Source organism: Bubalus kerabau, chromosome 6, assembly GCF_029407905.1.
Source record: "Bubalus kerabau isolate K-KA32 ecotype Philippines breed swamp buffalo chromosome 6, PCC_UOA_SB_1v2, whole genome shotgun sequence".
Classification (NCBI taxonomy): Eukaryota; Metazoa; Chordata; class Mammalia; order Artiodactyla; family Bovidae; genus Bubalus; species Bubalus kerabau.
Genome location: NC_073629.1, coordinates 117626594 through 117644665, shown reverse-complemented (window position 1 = coordinate 117644665; position 18072 = coordinate 117626594). Strand labels below are relative to the sequence as shown.

General features: G+C 58.2%; 2 protein-coding genes across 2 annotated transcripts in view; both read right to left on the bottom strand.

The window, feature by feature from the left end:
- Positions 1 to 237: 237 nt before the first annotated feature.
- On the bottom strand, positions 238 to 1006 carry PRLH (prolactin releasing hormone). Its single transcript, XM_055587035.1, has 2 exons — positions 907 to 1006; positions 238 to 434 (listed from the first exon to the last, which is right to left on the bottom strand). Exons 1-2 carry the CDS (start codon positions 1004 to 1006, stop codon positions 238 to 240), a joined length of 297 nt encoding a protein of 98 aa, XP_055443010.1.
- An 8058-nt stretch (positions 1007 to 9064) lies between these two features.
- Positions 9065 to 18072, bottom strand: part of MLPH (melanophilin) — a 45199-nt gene continuing 36191 nt past the window's right edge. Inside the window, exons 10-16 of the mRNA XM_055587034.1 lie at positions 17511 to 17699; positions 17127 to 17282; positions 15383 to 15475; positions 14612 to 14689; positions 12804 to 12861; positions 12066 to 12166; positions 9065 to 10580 (exon numbers count right to left, since the gene is read on the bottom strand). Coding sequence (XP_055443009.1) covers positions 10554 to 10580; positions 12066 to 12166; positions 12804 to 12861; positions 14612 to 14689; positions 15383 to 15475; positions 17127 to 17282; positions 17511 to 17699 — 702 coding nt within the window. The 3' untranslated portion in view covers positions 9065 to 10553. The remainder of the gene's footprint in view (positions 10581 to 12065; positions 12167 to 12803; positions 12862 to 14611; positions 14690 to 15382; positions 15476 to 17126; positions 17283 to 17510; positions 17700 to 18072) is intronic.

Genomic DNA, 18072 nt, shown 5'->3' with positions numbered 1-18072 from the left:
GGGCTGCAGGTGGCCAAGGCCGCCCCAGCCCCCTGCTCAGTGCCAGGTGCCCTTGGGCGAGTCCTGGAGCCTCTGGGCTGCTGGGCTCTGAGGGTCCTTCCAGGCTAACATCCTGTGAGGGAGAGCACCGTGTGCTCTGTCGCCATGCAGACACATGTGAACAAGACAGCTGCTTTTATTAGGACTGGAGGGAAGGTGGCTGGTGGAGGAGGAGGGGTGGGGGGCAGGCTCCCGCTGTTACTCCTGGACCAGCTGGGCCATCAGCCGCCCCAGGAGGGCTCGGGAGGGCTCAGCGCCGCCTTCCAGGGGGAAGCAGGCCGGCACGCGCCGGGAGCCAGGCCTGGGTCCGTCCCCCGGGGCAGCTCTCCGCCGGCCGAAGCGGCCCACAGGCCGGATCCCGCGGCCCGCGTACCAGGCAGGGTTGATGTCGGGGGCTGGAAACAGCGAGAAGAGCGCATGGAGGCCTGTGCCCTGGTGGGTGCAGCCCTGGTGGCCGGGCCGGGTGTGTGCTCAGCTCACGGCTGCCTGTCGCCCAGGCCGTGCCAGGACCACCCACCCGCACAGGAGGCTCACCCGGAGCGTCCATTTCTGGTGCTGGGGTGGCTTTGGGAAGTAGGATTTCAGACTCACACCAGGACACACTCCCCTTCCTTTCCTGTCCCCACAGCCCCGTTCTCATGGGTGACGTGCACTCAGCCCCAGGCCACCCATGTGGTGAGGAGTGACCCTCCCCCATGTGCTGGGCCGCGACCCTTGGGAGCAGCTGTTGGGGCCACCTGGGGGAAGGGTCTGGGGAACAGGAGGCCAAACCCCAACTCCGGGATGCTTAGCAAGGATGCCCCAGCCCAGGAAGTGGCCAGGCACCCCCTGTGACCCCTGGGGGCGGGGGCGGGGCTGGACACTCACTGCGGATCTCCATGGAGTGCTGGTGGGCTCTGCTGGCAGCCCCCTGCAGGGCCAGGCCCAGCAGCAGCAGGCAGAGGAGCCAGGCCCCCACCGCCTTCATCCTACTCGCTCCTCGCAGAGGCCCCGCTTGGGAGGGTGCAGCCTGGGGGCAAAGGTGAGCGCACATGAGGGTGTGTGCACAAAGCGGGGCGCCTCGGGTAACGCCTCACACACTCTGTGTGTGTCAGAGTGGATGTGCGTGAGTGTGTGCACACATGCATGTACACGCACATGGGTGTGCACAGGTGTGCGGCAGGTGTGCATGGGGTTACACGCGTGTGCACACCCAGTCGGGCTCCGGTGTGCACTTCTCTGCTGGGATGGCAGTGAGCCTGGAGCAGCAGGTGTGCCTGACTGTGTGCACAGTCCCTCGCTCCCCCGGGGACCCCAGTCTCTGCTCTGTACAGTGAGCGTTCGATGAGGTGACCACGTGTGTATTGGCCTCTCCTGGGCTCAGTCGTGTTTACAAGGACCGTCTGTCATCAGAAGGAGCCCGGGGGGAATATGAGCTGTGGGTGCAGAGAGCTGGGCTGTCTTGGATGTGCTTCGGTCTGTCTGCCTGTCCATCTGTGTCAGGGAGCCAGGAGTGTGGGAGGCCTCTGCTCCACTGTGGGTGTGCACACTTGGCTTTGGTGGGGTGGCGAGGGGGGACGACAGAGGCGAGCAGGTTGGTGGGGACCTGCCAGGAGGAGCCAGGTGGCTGCCGAGGTGGAGGGGGTGGCCTAACCTCAGCCATCAGCCGGGGGTGGGGGCCTGGGGGTTGCTGAACCCGGACCTCGCTCAGGGCAGGGGACCCCGGTGCAGGGCTCTTTCCCTCCCTCAGCCCAGTTCCATCCTGCCCTCTGCCCGCTGACAGCCGGGCACTGTAGAAGGGTCATCATTCACCATCCCTGCCAGGAGTGCTCACCAGCCCCCTTGACCCCAGATCCAAGCCGCTGAGTCTCCAAGATCAACCAGCAGCCCGTGGGGACCTGCCCTCATGCAGCAGGACAGCCTTGTACAGGTGGGGGAGAGCTGTGGGTGACAGAGGCACCCAGAAATCTGCCTCTCACCCTGCTGGGCTGAGCCCGAAACAGCGTCCACCTGGCAAACCTGGCAACTCCTTCTGCAGGTGCCCTCACCTCAGGGCTGGCTCCTTCCCCCGCTCCCCACTCCCCCAGCACTTAAGGAACCAGCAGAAGACGCCAGAGAGCTTGTCTTTTTCAGGGAAGACCCCTCTGCTGACCTTGGCTTTCCAGCCTGTCCCTGAGCCCAGCGGAAAGTCAAAGCGTTAGTCCCTCAGTCGTGTCCGACTCTTTACAATGCTGTGGACTGTATCCCGCCAGGCTCCTCTGTCCCTGGGATTCTCCAGGCAAGAATACTGGAGTGTATTCTTAGGGTTAGGTTAGGGTAGGTAGCCATTTCCTCCTCTGGGGGATCTTCCCTACCCAGGGATCGAACCTGTGTCTCCTGCAATGCAGGTAGATTCTTTACCGTCTGAGCCACCAGGGAAGCCCTAGCTCCAAGGAACATGCTCTCCAACTGAGAGATTTAAAATGTCCACCCCTTCCTTTTTTAGAGACCTGTTGGCAGGGGGACTCCAACTTAGAGGAAATGGAGGCGCCATCATGAAAGTAGAGTGATAAAGAGGTGCTCCCAGACCGGCTGGGCTGTTCGCTGTCCCCTGGCTAGGACCCCTGCTGGGTGCAGGGCGCCTTAGGAGAGCCCTGGCGGAGCCTGTCTCCTGACCCTCAAGGTCCGGCCTCCTGAGAGCCCGGGGCTCGCTGTCTCCTGGCTGGTGGGACTCCTGGTCTGTGTTCCCAGCGGAGTTGCCTGGATGGCTCTACCTTTCGTTTCCACCATGACAGCCGACTGGATAGGGGGCCCGGACAGCCAGGGGTGGCTTCTGGATGCACAAACGGGGTGGGGTCCCCACCAGAGCTGGTCCTGGCTGCCAGGACAGAGCCGTGCCCGGATAGGGAGGGAAGGGTGGCAGGGGAGGAGGCTGGAGCGTCAGGGACCCCCGCCCTCTCCAGCGCTCCTCGAGTTACTCACCGAGGTTCCCAGCGGCTGGCGAGTGCTGTGGACAGGAGCGGGGACCCAGGTGGGGCTCTCGCCCCTTTTATGCGCCCGGGAGGAAGCAGCTGACCCAACCCCCTCCCTCCCTCTCCGCCCGCCTCCCTCACTGGGCCACATCGGAAGAGTCATTTTCTTTTTTCTTTTCTTCTAATTTTTTTTTTTTTTTAACTCTCATCACCGATGTGATGTGTCTTTTCCTGGGTTATATAATTTCATTTGGGCTGAGTGGTTTTAAAACACATTAGCTTTCCTTCTGCACGCTTTGGGTAGACTGCAGAGCCAGGCACCACTGGCCTGGGTGCTCCGAGCCACAAGACGGCTGACACAGAGGTGACCCTCCAGCCACCTCCCTCCTCCTTTAAGTACCGCTTCCCGTGCAGAGTCACCCAAAGAGGCCATCACAGCTGAACGACACCCTCCTAACCCTTCCCTGACCAGTCCGTCACCCACGTGCCTTTTCACAGCTGCATTTATTACATACAAACCACTTTCGTCCTGTTTCTACCACTGAAAAATTGTGTTTATTCCAGCCCTTTCCAGAGTCATCATAATTACAGTTGAAAGAAGTTTATTATGATTATCTGGTGAAGGGAATGGCAATCCACTCCAGTATTCTCGCCTGGAAAATCCCATGGACAGAGGAGCCTGGTGCGTTACAATCCATGGGGTTGTAAAGAATCAGACACAACTGAGCAATGAACACACACACACATTATGATTATAAAATGAATGAGTACATTTCTATTATAAAATAAATAACATATGCTAAGCTGCTTCAGTGGTGTCTGACTCTTTGCGCTCCTGTGGACCGTAGCCCGCCAGGCTTCTCTGCCCATGAGATTCTCTAGGCAAGAACACTGGAGGCAGTTGCTGTGCCCTTCTCTGGGGGATCTTCCCAACTCGAACCTGTGTCTCCTATGTCTCCTGCATTGGCTGCAGGGTTCTTTACCACTAGCACCACCTGGGAAGCTCCGATTATAAAACAAAGACCTGTATTTCTATTATGAAATAAATAATGAAGAGGCTTATTTTTATTATAAAAGCAATTTACATACACTTGGATAGAATTTAGCACATACAGAAAAATAGGAATCTAAGAACACCCATGTATCAGAGAAGTCAGCCATTGATCCCATGTGATGCACTTCCTTTTCATAGGCTTTTCACCTATATTCTGGGTAGGTTCATTGGATTCATGCATTTTTGAATCTCATTACTTCCATTTAACCATCATATCCTCAAGTTGTGAAAAAATCTGTACACTTAGGCCATTTTAAATAACTACACACTGTTCTCCATTTCACTTGGGCCTCATATTCTGAATAATGATAGGAACCAACCAGTGCATCCTAAAGGAAATCAACCCTGAATATTCATTGGAAGGACTGATGCTGAAGTTCCAATCCTTTGACCTCCTGATGCGAAGAGCTGACCCATTGGAAAAGACCCTGATGCTGGGAAAGATTGAAGGCAGGAGGAGAAGGGGATGACAGAGGATGAGATGGTTGGACGGCATCACCAACTTAACAGACATGAGTCTGTGTAAACTCCGGGAGTTGGTGATGGACAGGGAGGCCTGGCGTGCTGCGGCTCATGGGGTCACAAAGAGTTGGACACGACTGAGAGCCTGAACAGCAACATAGCAAAGGTCATTTACACCCCCCTGAACATCAACCCGAGGAGCCCATCCTGGGGGGACCCCTCCCGGCTGTTTCCCCCAGACATGTGCAGGGGCCCTGCGGCCCTTCCCCAGCCTCCATCAGACTTTGAGGAAAGTTCCAGAGCAGCTCCCAGCCCTCAGAGGGTCAAGTGTGCTTCTCTTTCCTCCCACGGCTGCCCATTCCCGGTGAAGAAGGTTTTGCGGGGGGCAGGTGGGCTCTCTGGGGGTCTGGAGTGGAGGTCGGGGGGAGGGATGCTGGTGAGGGGGGTGTCCACAGAGCGTGAGGGGCAGAGGAGGGGCCCGGCCCACACCCCGGCTGCAAACTGAGGCCCCTGGGATGGAGTCCGTCCGGATCCCTGGGGAGCACGGGGTGAGCAGGGGTCAGAGTGGCTGTGCTGAGGACTGCTTCTGGAAGCGCTGCTGAGGCCAGCCCCGTCCGGAGGGTCCTCTCCTCCTCTCCCTGCAGGGCTGCCCGGCACCAGGCCCTCGGGGGAGCAGACCCCGTGAGACCAGGGCAGCTGGAGGCAGCTGGAGGCAGCTTCCTGGGCAGACCGTTGGGGGAGCGTGTGCTTGTGTGTGTGTGTGTGTGTGCGCGCGTGTGAGTGTGTGGGGTAGTGAACCCTCCCCTTTCAGCCAAGCATCTTCGCCACAGTGCAGGGTTGGTGCTGATGAAAGAAATAACCACATGCTGAGGCCTGGGGAAGTCATGCTGGCTTATAGGGGAAAGGGAAAGTCGCTCAGTCGTATCCAACTCTTTCCGACCCTGTGAACTGTATGGAATTCTCCAGGCCAGAATACTGGAGTGGGTAGCCGTTCCTGTCTCCAGGAGATCTTCCCGACCCAGGGATGGAACCCAGAACTGGGATCTCCTGCATTTCAGGTGGGTTCTTTACCAACTGAGCCATCAGGGAAGTCCCACTTGTATGCGAGTTACCCTGAATTTGAAACCAACTAGAACAGCCTGTTTGTGGCCCATCAAACATACTTTGTGCAGCTGCTTAAACTCAAACAGGAAAAGGCTCACTGCCCACCAGGAAAGAACGCCACTGTTGTGCATGCTGAGCCGTGTCCCACTGTGCGACCCCAGGGACCGTGGCCCACCCGGGTCCTCTGTGCATCGGATTTCCCAGACAAGAATACTGGGGTGGATTGCCATTTTCTCCTCCAGGGGATCTTCCCGGATCAGGGACTGAACCCGCGACTCTGTGCCTCCTGCATTGTTGGGGGCTTCCCAACTAAGAATGTCCATGTTCAAAATAAAGATGAGATGCCTCCCATCCTGGGACTATAAGGCTGGTCCTCCTTTGATAAGACTCCCCTCTCAGGTGCCAAGGCCGTGCTGACCCCCTGTGCACGGGCTGATCTGTTCTGCTTTTGAAACCTTGAAGGGATGTATCCCTGACTTGTTTAATGTTTTTTTGTTCTGGCGAGACATGAAACTGCTGAAAGCCTGCTTCTCTGGAGCAGATTCTGAGTGATCTGAGAGGCCATGTCTCGGGCTGTAGCCCTCAGCTTGGCTCAGATAAAGCCCTTTCCCATTCCCTCTGTAGACTTGACTTTACTTTCCTGTTGCTTACTTTACTCGGGGGTCCACCAGTGGGCGGTGGCACGGCTCCAGCCCTCCCCCTTCTTCTCAGAGCAGAGAGCTCGGCCCAGCTGACAGAGCGGAATGATGCCCCCCACCCCGTAGTCTCTGGGGGCAGTCATCAGAGGACCCAGAGTGACTGAGGGGCCCTTGGGGAGCTGAAGATGTCATGGCAGCTGGTGGGGCAAACGCAGGTGAGATGCTCTGCTGCTCTTGCCAGGACCCCTGAGCCCCAGGGAGTGCCTGCAAGATTTTTTTTTGGGGGGGAGTGGGGGTTGTTCACGTGGCACGTGGGATCTTAGTTCCCCGACCAGAGATCGAACCCGTGCTCCCTGTATTGGAAGCATGGAGTCTTAGCCACTAGGCTGCCAGGGAAGTCCACACGTGACCTTTTCCAGAACAGGGTCTTTGCTTGTGCGATTGGGGTAAAGATCTTGAGATGAGGGGACTGTCCTGGAGAATGCAGATGGGCCCTAAATCTAACGATGAGGGTCCTTGCGAGAGACGGGCAGAGGGAGGTTTGGGACAGACAGGAGACACAGGGAAGGAGCCTGGGTGGCGGTGGAGTCGCAGACTGGAGGGAGGAGGCCGCCGGCCGAGGACAGCGGGAGTCGCCAGAGCTGGGCAGAGGCCGCAGACAGCCTCTCCTGGAGCCTCTGCGGGGAGCACGGCCCTGCACACACCTCGATTGTGGACTTCCGGCCTCTGCCAGAGGATACGCTTCTGTCGTCTAAGCTGCCCAGTTTGTAGCAATCTATTCGAGCAGCTGGGGGTCCATGGAGATCAGGCTGTGTGTGTTGTGTTTTCCAAGACACAACATATTCGGTTTTTTGCCGAGATTGTGAGTGAATGGGAGATGCTAGCTTCTTCATCCTCTCCTCATTCTGGCTCCTTTGGGGTTTCCTGGTGGCTCAAATGGTAAAGAATCTGCCTGCCAAAGGGTTGGGAGGGTCCTCTGGAGAAGGAAATGGCAACCCACTCCAGTATTCTTGCCTGGAGAATTCCAAGGACAGAGGAGCCTGGCGGGCTACAGTCCATGGGATTGCAAAGAGTCAGACCAACTGAGTGACTAACTCATCACTTATTCCTCGCTTTTGGCTTCTTCACCAAACAAAACTTGCAGTAATTATAGAACGAGAGAACAAACAAGGCCAGACTTTGAGAAGAGCCTCAGGGCGGGGGGCAGACAGGCACCTGGGAGGGAAGGTTTGGGTGGTGGTGGCAGAAGCCGGGGTGCGGGGAGGCTGGGGTGAAGATGCAGGAGGTAAACATGGTCTGGTCCTTCCTCCCTGCTTGGCACTGCCTGGGATGATGCTTGCCAGCCCCTGCTGCCCAGGTCAATGCCACAGGCCCGGACCAGGGGTCAGCACAGATTTCCCGTACGCACTCAGCTCTGATTTTGTAGCACAGAAGCAACCACAGACACAAGGAAACACAGGGACGTGGCCAGATCTGCTGACCCGACCTAGGCCGCTGGGGTGGGCAGCCTCAGGAGGGGACAGGAGCAGAGGGGCTCTGGAGAAAAGGGAAGGGCTAATCTGCCTTGGATGTCGTCCCTCCAAACCGACAGGACCGTGGGGCCCAGGCCAGGGGGCTGCCTCCTCTCAAGCTCCCCGGGGCTGGAAAGGCAAGGTGCAGGGGGCCGGCAGTGGGGTTCTGGTGACCTTTCTGACGCCCCAAGTGTGGCAGGCAGCAGCCAGTGGTCCTGGGAAACCCGCGTCCACAAGACACAAGGACGCTCTCGAGAGGACAGTCACACACTGGACCACAGGTCGCCCTGGAAACAAAAGCACAGCATCCATGCAACACAAGCCGGTATAAAACAAGCACAGGAAGGCATTGCAGGCAGAGGCCAGGGGGTTCGTGAGACCAGGCCTGGCATTCTAGAAACAGCGGAGTGCACGCCTTTGGCATAAAAATGTATCCCCAGGATGTCCCTGGATGCCCAGGGGTTAAGGCTTCACTTTCCAATGCAGGGGGAGCAGGTTTGATCCCTGGTCAGGGAACTAACATCCCACATGTCTTGTGGCCAAAAAAAACCAAAACATAAAACAGAAGCAATAGTGTAACAAATCCAATAAACGCTTTAAAAGTGGTCCACATCAAAAATAAATCTGAAAGAAAAATCCCGAATCAGTGACACATCTGCTGATGGAGTGGGAGGGCGGAGGTGCATGCAGAAGGCAGAGGCCAGCTTTCCTGACAGAACGTGAGATTGAAGAGAGGGCAGAGCCTTGGCCGGAGCCCCGGGGAGGACAGAGCTGATGTGAGTGGGTACAGCAGGGTGTGGGGGATGAGATCTGAGGTCAGCAGGACGAGCTGACGTTGAGATGCTGGAGGAAGGGGTGGCTGGTCTGTGCAGGGGACCTCGGGGCGTCTGGCCGGCAGACCAGCCATGGGCACCTAAAGCCATGGTCCTAACAGGGAAGGAGAGGAGGCAGGAGGGGCCGGGGAGCCAGCACAGGATCTGGAGAACTGACATCCCCGATGACCCGGCCATGGCCACGGATGAACACAGAGTCCTGGGCTGTGCGCACCGTCAGGTGATTGAGTGAATGAGTGAGTACAGCTCTGGACCTAATCGGAAAGCCCCGCGAGGGGCCTTGGAAAGAGGGACCAGTGTGTTTCCAGGCTGGAAGCTCTCTGCACTTAAGTTAGCTGTGGAGCGAAGTGGCCACTCTGGTCCTCAGTGGGCCTGTTACCCTCACCAGGGCAGGGCTCCAGGCCAGCCAGGACCACCTCCCCCCAAGGCTAGGAACTCACAGCAACCCCCTGTTTACTTTGTGAATAAGGAGGACTGCACATCACAAAGGACCGGCCCTCTTCCACGTACAAGCGTCTTTAATCATTTCCAGCACTGAATTGAGGAGCTGCCTATTTGAAGCAGCTTTCATTCGGAGAAGGAGGATCACCTCCATCGTTTCCACAAACCCCAGCACACTGCCAAAGCCCAAGTCATCTGGATCAATGCGGAAGCCAATTCTAAAAGTCCCCCTGGAGCGGCCATGGGCCAGTTTGTGGGCAATGTGGCCCCTGCGGGGACTGAGACCCTGTGGGGTCAGTGGGGATGGGATCAGACCTCCTGGTGCAGAATCCGTAAGCCGTAGTGAGACAGTCAAGTCGGAAGAAAATCTTAGCGGGCAAGGCTCTTGGGCATCACAGATTCACCATCTCCTTTCAGTTGCCACTGAACACAAGCACCAAGCATTTGCGAGAGGGAAGTGAAAGCTGACCTGAAGTCACCTTGGAAAGCATTAGAGGGTCACAAGGTGGCTTCCAGCCCAGAGGGAGGCTGCTTCACCCTCGGGGCTCCGCTCTGCAAAATGGGCTGCTCTGACAGTCATACAAACAGGTCCCCGTGAGGCCCCCAGCCACGCCCTGGAGGGGGCGATGCGGTTACCGTGCCCAAGGCAGCTGCAGAGGGTCCCAGGGGGCCGCCCTTAAAGCTGGACCTCACTCTGACTCCCAGATTGTCCGAGGTGGAGGAGGACTCGGAGCTTGTCTACGGACAAACGGCAGGTGGCCGGCGGGTGTCACCAGCTGGTCCTTTGCCCCACTGGATCCCACCACAGTGAGCGGCAGTGCCAGGCTGGAGCCCAGCCTTCTGCCCGCCCGTCCAGAGTGCCACCAGGGCCTCCCAGCAGGTGGTGTGCCCCAACACCCGGGCTGTGAGTGGACGCCCACCTGCTCCCCCTGCACACTCTGTCCTCAACCAAAGGGTCCTCTCTCCCAGCTTGCGAAGCACGGGTGGACTTGAAGACAGGGGTGTGTGTGTAAGGAGATCTGACAGCCTGTCCCTCCTTCTCATTCAGAGAGACAAGAGTCCAGTCACTTGTCCCGATGTCCAGGAGTGCTCACACATCCGGCAACGCTCACGCAGACACACTCACGAGGACACAGACAGCCAGGGCGGTCACCGCGTCCTCTCCTGTCCATGCCGGTCATGAAAGCAGCATTAGGAAGCCAGCAGGGAGTGGGTAAAAAATCACACTGAGAAAGATTTTTGTGCTCTTCAGAAAGCTTAAACCACAGCGCCCTGGAGGAAAGACATACAGCCTAGATGCCTCTTACGAATCAGAGCAGCCACGGACCAGGGGGCCTTGGAGGTGGTCTGTGAACTTGGGTGAAGAGCTGATGATCTGAGAACCTCTGTCAGCTTGTGGGTGGGTTTCCAGCACGGGCCGGGGTCTCTTCTTCTTCCTCCACTGGGCTGTGTGCAGCGGAAAGCGTGGGGCAGGAGGGGGTACGCGGTGACCGAGGCGGAGGGGAAGAGGGTGGGTGTCCCGTTCAGGCGAACCTCTCCTCTTAGGGCTGGTGGGTCATCACGGGTTTCTGTGAAGCACAAACACACATGGACACACCATATGCACAAGTGGGTGTGAGATACACAGCCATACACGTAGGCACACACAGGCACAGAAACTCACAGGTGAGGACAGAGGATCATGGAGACACACAGGTGTGCACACGAGTAAAGACGCACTTAGCTATATGAGTGTGTGCACATAAAAACACACGGGCGTGAACACAGACGCACACGCGCACACACGCAGGAGGGCACACAGCTGTACACGAACCCATGGACCTGCGGTCAGAAGGCATCGGTCAACCCCCGGCCGGTTTTTCACTCAACCCCTCTCTGCCTCAGTCTCCCCAGCTATGAATTTGGGTCCATGACACTGGCCCTCATCAAATGGGCTGTGAAGATGCAAAGTATTTTGACAACTGGAAGCGCTGAAACACAGGAAGGTGTGTTCTCATTTGGAAGCACTTAGATTTTCAAGGCCCCATTGGCGATTTCATTATCAGTCTCCTGCAGTGAGTGGCCCTGCTCTGGCCACGGCCCAGGCGGCCTTTGCCCGGCTCACGTGGGGCCGGGCGGGGAGCCTCGTCTGGGCTGGGGCTGACGCTGGCTGTGTCGGACCCATGGGGCCCACCTGCCTGCCCGTCTCCCAGCCCCAGGTATCAGCAATGAGTGTTGTGAAATCCTTTGAAATCTGTTTAAAGATGGAGTCCATGGAAATAACAGAGCGGGCACTTCATCTTCTCGGACAGCCAAGGCATCGGCTCAGACTTGCTTAACCGGGATGATGTCGGAATTGTTGCTGGGTGGTTGCAGCCGGCAGGTGTGGTGTGGGTGTGGACAGCGGTGGGGATCCAGGGTGTTGGGACCCTGATGGTGGCCACTGAGGCCTCCTGCCCATCCCTGGGCTGTGGGCGTGACTCTGGTCCCTCGAGGTTGGCTGTCACACTGTGATAGCACCGTGTGTGTGTGGACCGCTGTGGGGGCCCCAGGAAGGCGGCACCTCCATCAGAGAACCCGACGCTTCCCCCAGGATCTCGTGCGGCTGGAAACACCAGGGACCGTGGTGTAGGAGAAGGCCTGCCAGAGGTGCTCCTGCAGGCGTCAAGGCCACAGCCACTCCCGGGCCAGCCTGATGCTCCCTGGGCTTGGGGAGGAACCCCAGGCTCCTTCTGCACGGAGGTCCCTCCCAGGGAAGCAGGGGGACAGCGCCGACCCCAGCATCTGCACAGGTGGCTCGGCTGCTCGACCTTTAGGCACGCGGGGCTGGGCGGGGAGCCCCCACTGCCTCGTGGGCTGTCCTGGATCCCAAGCCCAGACCCCCGGGGGGGTGACGCCCCCCAATCAGCCTGACCCTGGGGTACCTTTAGATATGTTTTCCATTTTCCTATAGATCTTTTGTTGATCTTACTTTTCTTGTGAGTTTATCCCAATTCTTTACTTGGAAGACTTCACGTGTCAGCCGGACAGGTCACAGAATTTTAAAGCCGCCCCAGTGAACAGAGAACACTCACCGCAAAGCTGTGGTTGGCGGCTCTCTTCCTGCCGTTGGGGTTTCTCTGGGTCAGGGACCCACGGTACATGGACTTCCGACTGAAGGAGTCATCATCTTTGTCTTTGGGGAAAACAGAAGGGGGCTTGTTTACTAATCACACACTTACCTCAAACAAGCATCTTTGCCTCCTAAGAAATTTTAAAAGGAGCATGAAAACAAATGCATCATCCAGGACGAATGCCGTCCTTGTCACCACCAAGACATCAAGAAACTGTGTCCCACGCTCTGTGTGAGGTCTGGAGCTGAGCATTGTGCGAGCGCGTGCCTGCTCAGTGATGTCTGACTCTTCCACACTCCGTGGACTGTAGCCCCCCAGGCTCTTCTGTCCATGGGACTTCCCAGGCAAGAAATACTGGAGTGGCTTGCCATTTCCTTCTCCAGGGGCTCTTCCCAACCCAGGAATTGAACCTGTGTCTCCTGTGTCTCCCGCACTGGCAGGCCGATTCTTTACCACGGCGCCACACCATGTACGTACAAATCATATCACAGACACAGACGCCACACCTCCACTTTTACGTGCTTAAAGTAGCAAATCCCAGGGGTCCAGGCATCAGCTCCCTGCAACAGTCCCGGGGGGTGGCCAGGGAACAATGGGGTGTCCTGTGGGTGTCCCCTGGCTTACTTACAAATCTGGGGCCCTGATCGGTCATTTTCATGCTCTCTTAGGCCTGGGGAATGAGGGGAGCAAGTGACTTACCTTGGCTTTTGGGGTAATCGCTGAGCTCCCTCCTCATGGGATGGGGCGCAGCCTCTACCTGGGAGAATGCCCGTCTCTGGGTGTCACTATGTCGCTGAGATTGTAGGGGCACCGGGAGCTAAACGCAAAGTTCTCATCATTCAAGCAAATTCTGACAAGTGAGGGTAACTGTCTTCTGTTCTTTGGCAGTATTAGAACTTTAAACAGTACTAAAATGCATGTTATCAATAAATCACCAAATACCAGAATATAAAAGAGATGTATGCCTTTTGGGGAACTGCCCATTTTGGGAAGGGACTCTCAAGAGTCTGTGGTCTTGGAGAAGACTCTTGAGAGTCCCTTGGACTGCAAGGAGACCCAATCAGTCCATCCTAAGGGAAATCGATCCTGAATGTTCATTGGAAGGACTGATGCTGAAGCTGAAACTCCAATACTTTGGCCACCTGATGCAAAGAACTGACTCACTGGAAAAGACCCTGATGCTGGGAAAGACTGAAGGCGGGAGGAGAAGGGGACGACAGAGGATGAGATGGTTGGATGGCATCACCGACTCAATGGACATGAGTTTGAGTAAACTCCGGGAGATGGTGAAGGACATGGAGGCCTGGTGTGCTGCAGTCCATGGGGTCGCAGAGTCGGACGCGACTGAGCGACTGAACAACAACGATACCTGCCCAGCACCCACGGTTGCTGACTCACACCTTCCCTTCCCTCGCCCTTTCTTGTCGCTCAACTCTCTACTCTGGGACAATTCTTTCCCCCTCCTCAGGGGGAAGCGAGAGCCAAACAGCCTGACTTCCCGGGAAGTCCTGCCAACGCCGGCCCCCTGGGATTCAGCCCAGCTGCTCTGGGGCTGTACCAGGGGCCTGGCCGTGGACGCCTCCAGGGCCGGGCATCCCGGGACACGTCAGGGAGGTCTGGCCCCAAAAGAGGCTGGAGTTGGGGCCAGGGGTCCTGCCTGAGACCCTCTAGCTCGGTGGTCTGTGTGGTCTCCTCCCTGACCCCCAGTCTCCCCATCACTTTAACAGGGGTGGCATCCGCCCCGGCTCACCAGGTGTTGTAAATCTCAGACGGAAGGGATGAAAAATACTGTGTTTATTGGAAAGAGCAACCCAGCGCTGCTGTCATGAGAAGCAGAAGCGACTAGATGGGCACTGGAGATCCCCAGAAGCTGGCAGGACATGGGGCAGATGCCGCTCTCCATGGGGCCCTGGGAGGCGCTGCCCCCTCCCTCCCACCCCACCCCGTGTCTTCCTGACGGGCAGGCTGAGGGGTGTTGCCCCCCCAACCCCGTCTACCCTTGTGCTGCTGCCTGCACGGAGGCTCTGTGCTCCCTCCCACGGGCTGGACGCGCGGCTCCCAGAGCAGGGCCGTCCCCAGACCCTGTGCCAGTGGACACGTGTCCTCCGTGACCGGTGAGCACGCAGGGGGCACACGTCCAGCACGTGGTCCAGATGCAGGATGGCTCCCCTGTGACCTGCAGTGTCTCCGGGGCTCTGTGTTACCCTGAGCCGGTTGCCCTGCCTGGAGGTCTACCCGCCTCCTCCCCAGCCCCTACCCCAGCCCTGCCCTCTGTCCCACCCTCCCACTCCCCTGCTGGGTTTTCCCAGCTCCCCCCTCCCCACCCCCGATAGACACCCTACCCCAAGCCGTGCCTCTGGGGGAAGCCAGCCTGGGAGACTCGCCAGGCTTCTTAAAGTCTCAATATTTCAGCTCCACCGCCCACCAGCTTGTCCTGCTGCTACAAAAGTCAGGCCAGTCGTTTACCCTCTCCCACCCTGTCGAGCCTGGGTGCAGCGAACACATACCTCGGCCTCATCCGAAGGGTCTGTGTTTGGATCCTTCAGACTCTGGCCAGATGTCCTGACAAGCCGGGGGAGAAAGATCTGGAGAACAAGGAAGGCGTCTGGGCGTCACGACAGCCTGTCTGACCTCCAGCCACAGGGCAGGTGAGCGGGACTAAGGACGGATGTGCTCTCTGATACTCGGCCTGAAAGGCTGGGATGGCCTGTCAGCCCTCCAAACACACCACTGCAGTGCTGCTGGGTTCCGCAGATTAAAGTACGGAATGCCCAGCTGGCTCTGATTTGCAGATCATGAGTGAACAACTGCAGTATATGCAGGCCCCAAAGAGCGCACAGGGTGTACTTATACGAGGAAATGACTTGTTGCACATCCGAAGTTCAGGTTCAACTGGGGTGTCCTGGGAGCACCTGTCATTCTGCCAGATTCCCTCACAGTGTGGTCTGCCTGGAGATTCCCGACTTGAATCGGGGAGGAGGATGCCGCTCTCAGGTCTCTGCTGTGGGCGGATCTCCACCCTGACCCTCGATCTCACCCGCTGTGAAGCGGAGCTCTGTTAAGCCTGTCCAGGCCCCCCTACTCTGCCTCCCCGGGGTAAAGTGCTCTTTATGTCAGAATTGGCAGTAACAGATGAAAAAGAATCCCATCCAGGTCACTGACATCAGGGGAGGGAAGAGGAAGGCGGCTGGTGGGGGCCATTGCTGCCCCAGGCCACTCCATGCCCCTCCCGGGGCTCCGGGCACGACCCCCCAGGGCCCCGAAGTCCCTGCACTCACCGGGAGGTTAGACTTCCTCTGGGGCGTTTCCGAGGGCCGCACCGTGAGCCCCGCTGCCTGCAAGGCTGCAATCCTGGACTTGATATTCGAAACCTGGAGGAACGACAGATAGACATCACTCGGAAGTCCCTTCTCAATGTTGCGGACCAGGAAGAGCAGCTGTTCTGGCTTCATCGAATTTGCTAACATGATACTCCCCCTGAGATGGGTGTCGCGACCAGGGGTGCTTCCTGGGGACCTCATTTTCACCCATCTTCCATGGTCATCGGAAGGGTCACCCATCCCCAAAGGTGAGGAGAGGGGTTCCAGACATTGTCTGGAGGCTCATCCTTGAGGGCTGGAAGGAAGACGGTAGTGACTGGGGAGAGAGTGGGAGGAGGAAGCTTCCGGGAACAGGAACCAGGGCCCGTCAGCTCCATTCAGATGCCTCCTGAGGCCTGTCATCGTTCCTGAGGTCCCCAGGGTTCTCTGGAATCGGCCCGCCCCTCACACCTCACTCCCCTAGTGTCAGGGTTTCACTGTTGATCCCTGAACATGCCTCGTTCACACCACTGCAGGGCCTTTGCACACGCTGCCTTCTTCTTTTTAGTCTTTGCTTATTTGTCTGCACCAGGCCCTGGTTGCGGCGTGCAGGACCTGTATTTGCAGCACGTGGGAGCTAGTTCCCTGACCAGGGATCGAACCCAGGCCCCCTGCATTGGGAGAGCGGAGTCTTAGCCACCGGACCACCAGAGAAGCCCCATGCCTTCTTCCAGTGTTATCCCTTCCTGACCACCCTTCTAAGCGGCCTGTCCAAGTGCTCCCTCGGGCTCTCCTCTCCTCATGAACCGAGATGACCTCCTTGTCGCGGACTTGCTCTCTGTCTCCTCCCACTAAGGATGTGAGCTCCATGAAGGCAGGGGCTTGGTCTGAGGTGTTCACTGCTGCATCTGTGTGTCTACATGACACCCACCACACTCGGAAGGTTGAGGATTGTCTGCCCCACAAGAAGGAATAAGTGAACCCAGAGTTCCCAGGCTAGCTTGCTCCCCATAGCCTGCCCAGCCTGGCAACACACCCCTCTTCCTGGGGATGGAAGGGCACGTGCTGGAGAGAACAGAAACAGGAATGAATGGGCAGTGGGGGCTGGGTTCCCCCCACTCTGAGGGCTGAACCCCTATTCTCCAGGGTCCCCGGGGGCAGGCAGAGTAGAGCCCAGGCTCCTTCATTGTCTCTGGAAGCCCCTGCTCCATCCTTTGATCTTTGCACACCGCTGACCCACCCCCACCCCCAAACTCAGGCCCTGGACCCAAACACACAGGGTGACCCTCGGTCAGAATTTGAGCCCTGGGGCCATCCTAAATCTAAGCCTCCTTCTGGACAGCCCTCCCAGGACAGGGAGGGGAAGGGTCAGCCTCTTCCTTCCACACTGCCTGTCTCTTGCCGACCTGAAGGGGAACAGGTAGGGCTGGGGTGCTGGGGGTGGACGGAGGGTGGTTCCCACAGACACCCCCAAAGTCCTGCTCTGGAGCTGACAGGGTGGGCTCTGCTATGCGAGCTCTTCAGGGCCCTTCCCCGGCCTTCAGGGCCCCCACCACCTGTCTGGGGCACCCTTCCGTCCCCGAGGAGAAGGTCATGTCTCCAGGCCATGCACGTTCCAGGCGGCAGGCCAGCCTGGGGACTCCGGGTTCACTTATTCCTTCTCGTGAAGCGAACAGTGCTCCATCTCCTGAGCGGGGCAGGCATCACGCGGCCAGCCGCCTACCTGGCTCTCCGTCCGCCGCACCTCGCAAGTTGTGGCAGCCACTCGGCCCTCTAGCTCTGCCAGCTCCGCCTCCATGGTCCTGCTGGGCTGCTCGGGGTCGCCAGGACTCAGCGGGTCCTTTCCCTGGCTGGGCGTTTGGCCTGCAGCCGTGCGGACCTAGGACAGGGAAGCCCCAAGTGTGACCACGAGGCAAAGAGGCCGCAGGGCTCTCACTGACGCACGTCCCATCCTGACGATGCTTCTCTCTGCACTCCAGGGGCGGCCGGGCACCCGGGGCCCTCAGGGCCCACCAACGGTTGTGTCTGGGCTGGTGGCTTAGTCACAAACTGCTGATCCCTGGCCCTGCCTCCCCGTCTCCTGCTGAGACCGCTCGGGGGACCTCACCTCCCGGGTGACTCCAGGGTGGTCCTCGACGGTCTTGCTTCTGCCCATCTCAGCCCCTGCATCCGTGCCCTCCTCCTCCTCCGCGGATGAGGCCCCTTGGTCACTGATGTGGCTGGTCAACTCCTCCAGCTTTCTCTTGAGGGCCGCTTCTTCTGCGTCGGCATCTGTGGGCTCGTCAGCACCTGGATGCTGAAATGGACAAGCGGGTGGGTCTCACTCAGCAGGTCATCTGGAATCACCGTGCTCAGAGGCAGGGCTCCAGGAGGCGCCCCGTCCTCCGCCCCCCTGGGACTCGGGGAGCTGTGGTCTCATCCACCCCCTACACGAGCATGGCCAAGGTGCTGCCCACCCCAGCCTCCAGAACCAGGCAGGGTGGGGTGTCCTGAAGATCCTAACAGCATCCAGGCCATTGGAGAGGCACCATTTTGAATATCTCTCTGTCCCCAAACTGGGTCCGCAAGCTATTTCCTAGGGCTTAGCGTCATTGTTAAGGTGCCAAACCAAGATCTCGGCCTGGACTGTTTGGAACTGGTTGGCTGAGGCCCAGCGAGTTGACACATTC